Source organism: Adiantum capillus-veneris, unplaced genomic scaffold (assembly GCF_014529385.1).
Source record: "Adiantum capillus-veneris isolate H3 unplaced genomic scaffold, ASM1452938v2 Hic_scaffold_473, whole genome shotgun sequence".
Lineage (NCBI taxonomy): Eukaryota > Viridiplantae > Streptophyta > Polypodiopsida > Polypodiales > Pteridaceae > Adiantum > Adiantum capillus-veneris.
The window spans coordinates 39798-49818 of record NW_028221556.1 but is presented as its reverse complement, the minus strand read 5'-3'; the positions used below and the strand labels follow the sequence as shown (position 1 = coordinate 49818).

Below are 10021 nucleotides of genomic sequence, written 5' to 3'. Positions count from 1 at the left end.
GATTAAGTGCTTTATTTTTACAAGCTTTTGAAGTTGACAACTTTTGGGGCTCTGCTTTTGGGCATCCCTTGTAACCTATAAATTAGTGGGCAGGGCCCTCACTTCTTAGAGCATCTGGATGCAGAGTTTGAGAGTGAGAACCCTCCCACTCTCTTGTATTTTGAACACAGAATAATACAAAAAGAAATATTGAAAGGGGCGCCAGTCTTTGGGGCCAATATCTCTAGGCATGGAACTCTGCCGGGCCGTGTCGAATCAAGTGTGAATTGTGAATTGTTTTGAAGTGAATCTCTGCTGTGTCGCGGTAGAATCTTGACTTGGAGTGTCCAAGTTTTGTTACGGTGGACTTGGAAGAGAGACCACCACCACCACCTTGTAGAGTAAACAAGGGTAAAAGCTGAGGGGGACTAGAACTTGACACCAGCCACTGCAATAATTGATAAGGGTCACCTCCACCACATGCATGTGGGGCAGCAACGCAGCAGGAAGGCGAGGCAAACATTTTTGCTGATGCACTAGAAGAGAGGCACCATCAAAGAAAAAAGCCAAAAGGCTAGAGATCAAAGAATCCAGCCAAGTAGAGGAAATCAGCCATTGTGATGTAATTGTTAATTGGGAACAAATGAGCTGATTTTTTTGTGCAAAGAGCGTTCAAGCAAGGCTGTAGTTTTGTGTGTCAGTATAACTTTCTGTAGTGCAGGACACTGGTGATTTTTGAATATGCTGCAGTTGTTCACAAAAGAATAAAAAAAATTGTGGTGTATGGGCTATGCCGCAACTATCACATGTGAAAAACTCGGTTACACAATGGATTGATTACCTGTCTTCATATCTTGGAGAGTCTTGCCTGTTCTTCTTTTTTGGATAAAAGCTGATGCTGATGCTGGTCATTTTGCAGTATGAGAGCAATGCCAGATTTGTGAAATGGTCAGATGGCAGTATGCAACTTCTGATAGGAAATGAAGTTTTAGATATCTCCATACAAAAAGCTAATCAAGATCAAGGTCACTTGTTTGTACGTCATGACAAGGTGCAGTATTGTTTTCTTTGCATCTTACTCATGCGTTGGTCATCTAAGTTTGTAGTTTGTGTTTGGTATGCAAAATTCAGTTTGTATTTGTTATTGGTTGAAACACAACCCCCCCCCCCCCCCCCCCCCCGCCCCCGCCCCCCCAGTATTTTTTTATAATTCACCCTGCATTATAGGTGATATGTATTGGCACTCTCTGAAGTGATCATGTATCCTTGTTGAATCCTTGTTGACCTGGTATGCACTTAATTTAAGGTGCGGAGCTTGCCCTTTCATGTTGGGCTGGTGCAGAAACACTACTGATACTGCTCATTGATTCGGAAATTGGTGTTGTGTTGACCCGTTTTTTGCTATGGTGGATGTCATGCGCAGCCCTTATGGATCTGGGAGGGTCTTCCCTTCTCTCGATTATATTGAGACTCTGCTAGCCTTTTTCTGATACTCCAGCAGTTGTCATTTCACTGTTTAAAGCTACAGCTTTTTTAATTCACAGTCCACATTGGCCGTCACATCCTCTGCCATGAACCCCAGCAGCAGCCTAGACAGTTGGGACATGGCTCAACAGCGGCTCTCACGTAAAATAGTGGTCGTGCATGAGAAATGAAATGAAATGTTATATTAGCGTCTTCAAAACGCCAAAATGACCTATGAGACCAGAGCATTACAATGTGGTGGATTTGATACAAAGTCAGAGTAACAAAATGAAATGACAAACAAAATGATAAAATATAAATACTATGAAATCCTAAGCTTCTCTCGCTCGATCAATGTGCCTTTGGTGTGAGGTGACAAGATCTGCTGTGGTAGTAGCTCCTCCGAGTGTCCAGTGGTCTGTGTTGTGTCTCTGAGACTGGCTGGCCTCTCTCTCATCAGGCTCTCTCTGTGTCTACGCAGCTCGAGCAGAAACAAACCCAGGCATCTCTGATCCTCGTACTTCATGACTTTGGAGAGTGTCCAAAGCCCTCTCTGAACAAGCACTGGAAGCGGCCTCGTATCTCGTAGTAGACGGGGCAGTGGCATGTGTAGTGTAACTTTGTCTCAGGCTCCATGTCACACAGGGGGCATGTCTTGGCCTCTCCCTGGCACTCCGCTATATCTCCCAGTCTTGAAACGCAGCTGGTGCGAAGATGTGTGTATCTTGCCAATAGCACACTGTATCCCATGAGACAAGTGGGTGTCCATGTATCTGGGCCTCGTCACAAAACCGTCCGCCGTAAGCTGGAGAAGATGCTCTTTGTAGAAAGCCATCTTCGTGCCCAGTTCGTGTGCTGGCTGTATCTATGTCCTCCTGGTGTCTAGCTGAGTTAGGTCCTGGCGAATGAGCCTAGTGATCTCGGACTATGTAAGAGTCAGGGAGGGTGCATCCAGTGAGTACTGGAAGGGGGGCAATCTGTCTATACTGAACCCATGCGCATAGTAGTCTCGTACGGTCCCGCACATTTTGTACGCGTACGATGATGTGCGGTACTAAACGAACTAAAAAATTTTATGATGTACGATGACGTTATGTACGTTCAAATAAAAAAAAAACAAATAATTCTCAAGTCTAAGGCTTAGGCCTTAAAGAAATTTGACATTTGTATGGATTACAAGTTACAATACTACAATGTAAAGAGTCAAGACTCAAAGACTAAAGAGAATGAGCATTACATAAACAAAATGATCATTGAAATTTGATAAGTAGAGAGTCAAGACTCAAGATGATACAAAAAGTGGGGGACCAAGTGGCAAGGGCTACAAAGTACTCAAAAAGTGGCACACCTTAATAGAGAGACTAAATAGTAAAGTCTAAAGTAACTAGTCTAAGAGCTTCTAGAATCTAGTCACTAGTCACTAGTGCTCTCATCATCTTCCTCATCTTCCTCTTTTGAGCCTTGCTCATCATCATCATCCTCTTCCTCACAAGAGTCGAAGGATGACGGCTCATAATCTCCATCACTAATGAGGTTGCCTTCATCATCATACTCTGGCTCTCGAGGCTCTCTATCCTCCATAGTGATGGCCGCCACACAAGAGCCGCTTCCGGAGCCTCGCCGCACATAGGTCCTAGGAGCCTCCGTGGGTATTGTTGATGCTCTGCCTCTACCTCTTGTAGCCCTGGCACCTCTGCCTCTTGTAGCCGATGTAACTCCATGGATGATGACCTTCTTGCGTGATCGTGTGCGAGAAACCCGGCGATCAATCTCCTCAAGCTCCAAGTAGAGCTCACGAAATATCATTTGCTCCTCAGGGTCTTGCTCTTTGTTGACACTCTTTAGATCGTAAGCGTGAGCTCATCCACGTTGACCTATTGACATTTACAACATTGGACAATGAAAACATAATTAGATAGAAAATGGAGCGAGTCGTGATTATAATTTATAATTTATACCTGTCGAGCCATAGGCATCTCATGCATAGAGCGCAACATGCGTAAATTGGAGCGACAATAGATAAGTCGCTCTAATTGCTTCGTTGAGAGCTTGTTTCGGATTTTGGTGTGGATGAGGGAGTATGCGGACCAATTCCGCTCGCATGCTCCCGATGAGCAATCCTAAAACACATCAAGAGAGGCATAAGCTATAAGAGACTATAGTTAAAGAGATTAAGCACAAAACGTAAAAGTTTAAGGCTTGTCGCTTACTTACTTGGCCAAGAACCCTCAAAGCAAGTCGTTTGAGAGTAGGCAATTGATAGCCAAAGCTCTCCCACCAAAATAGGGCCTTCACCAAGGATTGCTGCTTCCAACACAAGTTGGAAGTAAATGCGGTGCCTCGTTGGTCACTATAGTTGATTACCTCTTGGAGAAATGCTCCAATGTTCTCTTCTTTTAGCGCCTTAAAGAGGTAATTGTTGCGCTCCTCAATAAGCTCTTGATTTGCAAAGAGTTCCGGCTTCTTGTAAGCTGGATGCAAGAGAGCCGCAAAGTCATGGATAGGTCTCTTCATCCAATCCCACCGCTTTTTGATCAGGAGGAGAATGTTGTCTCTCTTGGGAGAGTCCTCGAGGTAATCACTACAAGAAGAGAGAGGAAATGTACTAAGTAGAGAAACAAGCATGTAGAATCTAGATATATAGAGAATGTATTATGTAATAATAAATATGTAGTTATACCGTGTTCCATCGGGAGCCCCATCTAGGATTGTAGACTTCTCAATCTCCTTGTAAGCTTCCTCCATACAGTGCCATAGAAGCCCAATAGTTGCCCCTTCCATGTCGGTCATGCGGAGAGCCTTGTACAAGGGCAAGATCACAATGACAAGACCCTTAATTTCGTGCCAAAACTCCTCCCGCAAGCAAAGCAGTTGGATGGCTTTTGCATCTTGTTGTGAAGCGGCGGACTCTCCATTCATCCACTCCTTAAACTCATCGGAGACCATGGTCTTTTGTATTTTGTTTTGCACATCATAGAGCCGCTCTAGAAGTAGCCACGTGGCGGCAAAGCGAGTGGCCGATGGCTTCTTCAACTCAAGGTCGGAGTAGGTGCGGTAAATGGCAAGCACCCTCACTTTGCCATTGATGAAATTGATGATGGAGAGTGCTTGGTTGAGGATATCTTTCACCCAACCTAGCTCTCCTATGTCTTCAAAGAGAAGGTCAAGGCAATGAGAGGCACATGGAGTCCATACTATGGATGGAAATTCCTTCTCTAGCCTCTTACTCATTGCCTTGCAATTTGAAGCATTGTCGGTATTCACTTGCACGACATGCTCCGCACCAACCTACACAAGAAGCATTTGTGACAAAAAGAGTTAAAACTTAAAAGTAAAACATAGGACTCATTGGCAATTGCTCAAGACATAAAGGCTCGATTTACGGTTTTACCTCAAGAATGGCTTTTGTCACAAAACCGTCCGTCGTAAGTTGGAGAAGATGCTCTCTGTAGAAAGCCATCTTCGTGCCCAAGCTCCTGTGTTGGCTGTACCCATGTCCTCTTGGTGTCTTAGCCGAGTCAGGTCCTGGCGGATGATCCTGGTGGTCTCGGACTGTGTAAGAGTTAGAGAGGATGCATAGAGTGAGTACTGGAAGGGGGGCAATCTGTCTATATTGAACCCATGTGCCTGGAACCATGACGTCATCTCCCCATACCAACATGCTGTGTCTCCCTGCTTGGCTAACTGTTGAGAGGACTCCAGTGCGAGGTGGGCGTATCTGTCTCTGGGAAGTTCCCACAAGCGGTGTATGAAGGAAATAGATCTGGTGAGCGCCTCAACTACTAGTGGGGGGGCAGCTAGCTTTGCTCGGATAATGGCACGTGGTACTGAAGCCTTGGCTCTAATGAGCCGCGAAATCATGGAGACGAGAGGCTTCTCCATGTCCCCCCATCCATCAGTCTCTTCCGCTCTCCTCAAAGAAAATGCTGGTCCACTAAATACCACTCCCAAGGTAAGTGTAAGCATCTGTATATTCCACTGTCTCCTGGCCATATGTGAATGCGGGCGTTGACCTCCTGATCCACTGCGGGGTGGTGTTAAATACCATGACCTTGGTTTTACCAAGGTTGACAGACAAGCCAATCTCATGGGCAAACCTATGCAAAGCATCCAAGTGGCGTTGCATCCCCTCCGGAGAGTCGGAGATCAACACAATATCATCAGCATATAACAATAACGGAATCCATGTCCTTGCCAGCGGTGCACCTCTACCACCATCTCTCTCAATGTAGTCAGAAACCTCATCCACATACATACCAAATAGAGTAGGAGAGAGCGGGCATCCCTACTTCACCCCAATAGTGGAGTGAACCGGTGTAGATAGACCCTCTGAGGTGCGTACATGCCCTACTACTGATCTGTACAGTGCCATAATCCCCCAAATGAGCTCTGTGGGTACTCCCATCTCCTGTAATCTGCGCATCAATCTAGCTCTGGGTACTATGTCAAATGCTATGCTAAAGTCCACAAAGGTACAATAGATCCGTCTCCCATGGGATCTGCCCTCCGCGATGATGGCCTTGAGCGTCAAGATATGGTCAAGAGTAGAAAAACCTCTCTTGAACCGTGCTTGCCCAACAACACGCATTCCCTCCCTCTCTGCCCATCTACTCAGCTGCTGCTCAAGAATGGATGCGTACAATCATGCCAATGTGTGCCCAACCATGATAGTTGATAATTTCCAGGCTCCATAGGGTCTCTTGACTTGAAGATAGGTACAATCGTAGATAGGCTCTAAGTATCAGGCAAGCCCTCACACATGGCACGATTAAACATAACTACTAGAAGCTCTGCTAGTAGATCTCTGGCATGCATGAAATGCTTAGCCACTAAGCCATCATGATCATATGCTCTCCTAGTCCTCATCCTGTCAATGGCCTTCTTCACCATCTCAGCGGTGAAAAAAGCACACGTGTGTGGGCATGGATGGGGGGGGGGGGGGTGTCGAGAAGGGGCTGCTGTCCAGAAACTATGTACAAAGATGATGTGTACTGACCCCAGGTCTCTGTAGAGGTAATGGCGGCGGGGGGGGGGGGGGGGGGGGGGGACTGCTCATGAAAGAGCCTCCATGCCTCATGTGCGCTCCTTGCCGCACTGTCGAAGCGAGGGACTTGGCAATACACCGTGTGCGAGCCACAAATGGCTCCAAGCACACAACAAGCCTAAACTAGCAAGCTCAAGAGAGCAAAGGGTGTGTCACTCACCACTCTACGCTCGCCTTCGTGGTGGATTCCTCGCCGCGATGAAGAAGAAGCTGCAGTCGTGCCGCGCTCAACCGCTTCACCGCCGTCGTGCCTTCGTAATGCTCGATCGCACACACACTCTCCCTCTCTCTCTCTCTCACACACACACACACACACACAAGGAGGTGAAGAAGAAGAAGATGGAGATGGAGATGGAGCAAGAGCACTCTTCTATTGCACAAATGAGAGTGTGAGTAAAAATTAGGTTTAGTTGGCTTTTATATGAGCTCACCCCATTCACACTTGGGCGCCCATGCTTAGCCAACTAATCCCTTGAATGTCCCAATTAGAGTGCGCCTCTCATCGGCGATCACTCTTACCCTTTTCCTATTGGTCCGACAAGCCCGGTACCTGACTCTAAATAATACAACGTTTATAGATCATAGGATGTCCGTGTGCCGTGAGGGTTAACATGCCCCCCTTCCTGATGTAGATTCCGTCCTCGGAAGCTATTGAGTTGAAGCTGGTTCGTCGAGGTGGAAGAGCATTTGAGATGAATGTCCTTAGCCTTCTTCAGTCACTGCAAAATCAAACAACATTGGCACAGTAATGGCATTCTCTTAAAAAGCATATGCAGTTTTAGGTAGACAAATTGATTAGTAAAAGAATTTCAAACAATTTGTTAGCAATGAACATTAAATTGCTATGTAATCAAATGCATAAACAGATGTAAAGGTAAAAAATTAAACAAGTCTGGGGTCGCTAATTTGACGGTCGAAAGGCACTAGAGATCGAATATTAATACCATGGATAAGCTTCTTAATTTTCTGTGGTCAATTAAGTTGTTTAATCGCGAGAGCCAAGTAGTCATGTTCGAGGGCTGACTAGAGGCTTTATCTAGAAGACCTTGTAGTTAAGCTACCATGAAAGGAATTTCTCATGAAATCATCGCCTGATTGATTACTTTTTCTTTGACCCCCCAAAGTCTTTTCACAGTGATTCAATTTGATGTGTGTGCTTATTTTGTATGCCTTGGGTTTTTTGCTTTTCAAGGAAAAGCGCCCACACTGGGAACCTCTAGGGCTCTAGTACCATAGGCAATACATGTGAGTGAAGTACCAAATCAAACTGAGATTTCTCTTCCAGCTTAAAATTTTACATTGTGGTACTTTGATTTTTTGTTTGTTCATTTTCAGCATTTTAATTTTGTAACTTTGGGGGGTCATATAACACTGTTACCCTCCCCAGGCTCATCACATTAGTAAACTCCCTTTATAATACTTAATCTAAAGGTCAATAGGGTTAAGCCCACTAGAAAGCCCTAGTACATTTCATACAATGCTGCCTAAATCGGATTAAGAACCTAAGTAACCATTGCTTATTAGGAAGGCATTCCCCATGGTATTAAGAGAAGATTTCTAATACCTAGCTTGGTCAAACTAGCTTAGTCGGACTGCTGAGTTTTAAACCTAGACAACTGATTATGACAAAAGATTACATTGAATTAAATGTTTGATACTAAGCAAATGCGTTGAATATTATGCTACCAATCACAATCAAAGCAGACAAACATGGATGCAAAAAGATAAGGGCAATGCTAATGGATATAAAACACCTGTTTGTGTTGATGGTCGCGCTTGATTTGAAGTGTGAACGAGAGAAAGGTTCCATGAAGGTCCAAATCCTATCAATAGCAACACGCTTCTGTACACATTAGGAAACAAAAGGAATACCTCCAAGAGGCACATTAGTGGGAAAAGAGAACTTCGCTAATCTCTCAACTCTAAAACAGAAACACTCCTATCGTACTAATCTTACCTACCCTCCATCACTCAAGTGATGAGGATCAAAGGTGTTTCATGGACATAGGTTTCTCTTTCAGTATACCGGATGTAAATGTGTAGGTCTGGTCAATGTTTTGACTTTTAATGTGCATACTCGTTTGCTAATTGCTCTTGCTCTTTATTTTTTTGTTTTTTGTGAGTATAAAGCTTTATATGTACATTCCCTAAGATTGGTGATTGAGAGGTCAGGGAAAAAGGTTGAGAGGGGAACAAATGAATGATGACTGTCAGCAAACACTCCCCCCTTCCTTGGGTAGATCATACTGTTTGAAATGAGCTTGTCACCCTTTGAAACCAATTGTTCCAGTTGGTAATAGGTGAGGATTTTTGCCAGTAGTTTTCTATTACCCTAGGTGCCTCGTCAAGCTGCAAGGGTGGTAAGATACTCTCCCAGGATCGAACTTGAAGTGGTTCATCGGGTGATTCTTGAACACTGGGAGGTGTGGATTCTTTTGTAGCTTCATGGAGGTCCACTACTATAGATGGAGGCTGTGTAGAAGCTTTTACCTCTATGGATGTATTACATGAGGAGCTAGAAGCTTCATGGGACTCCCCCCTTCCTGAGCTAGGTGGAACAAATCGTTCTTTCTTTGGTACCCAAACTAGCTCTGGACTAGGTATGTAGCATTCTGTGATCTTTCCCTTTCCACGATCATTGATTCGTTTTGGAGCTACGGGATTGGGCTCACTTGGGTCAGGTGATAGGTAAGAGCACAATCTACGTTTTGGCACCCAGATTTGATCATTTCCTTGATAGTAGCCTTGGGCTCCCAATAGTCGTTTAGGTATCCATCGCAACATTTTCTTCCTTTTCTTGGCGCGAGTGGTACGTTTCTTACAAGGCTTCTGTTTTTTAGCACTAGCTATGGTCACTAAAGAAGCTTTAGGGACCCACTTGTATGTTTTCTTCGTGACATTAGGATGAGTCTTGTCGGAAGCGATATGCATTGCTTGTAGCATATTTAAGGGTACAGGCATTTCATCCCCCTCAGGTGTTACCCAGGTCGTCCCCCTATTTCCCCAAGTGTCTATGGTTGCTGCTAGGTGGACCCAATCCACATTGTCCGACTAAGTCATCCTAGGTAGGATATCCATATAAGGAGAATCTTGGCCAATGTCTGTATCTTTCTTACAAGTGTAACAATATTGTAGTGGGGCCGAGTGAACTGTGGTGTCAAAGCGATGATCAATAATGGTTTTACTCCCTAAGGGGTGTACCTTACCAGTCACCAAATCCACTCTAAGGACAGAGTCTTGGAATTGCAAATAGACATGATTTTTAGACCAATCATGAACCATTTGTGCTTCCCTCATGAATGGTCGTCCTAAAATCATTTCATATGACATAAGGTGTTTAGAGAAATCCATTACAATGAACGTATGTCGTACCTTGTGTCCTAGAACTTTGATCTTAAGATCCTTGAGCATCCCCATAGGTTTGGCTATGGTACCATTTGCCATCTTTACCACAATGTTAGTAACACTGAGGCGGGGTTTTCCCATGGATTCCCAACAATCTTTTGTAACGATGCTAACTCTTGCACCACCATC

General features: G+C 44.7%; 2 protein-coding genes across 2 annotated transcripts in view; one reads left to right on the top strand and one right to left on the bottom strand.

Moving 5' to 3' along the window:
• The first annotated feature begins 859 nt into the window (after nt 1-859).
• LOC147416769 (protein LEO1 homolog) overlaps nt 860-10021 on the top strand; it is a 28566-nt gene continuing 19404 nt past the window's right edge. The window contains exon 1 of the mRNA XM_086508067.1: nt 860-1030. Within this exon, the coding sequence (XP_086364193.1) occupies nt 875-1030 (156 nt within the window). The 5' untranslated portion in view covers nt 860-874. The remainder of the gene's footprint in view (nt 1031-10021) is intronic.
• LOC147416770 (uncharacterized) lies at nt 2771-3380 on the bottom strand. The gene has a single exon (XM_086508066.1). It carries the CDS (start codon nt 3247-3249, stop codon nt 2857-2859), a length of 393 nt encoding a protein of 130 aa, XP_086364192.1. The 5' UTR covers nt 3250-3380; the 3' UTR covers nt 2771-2856.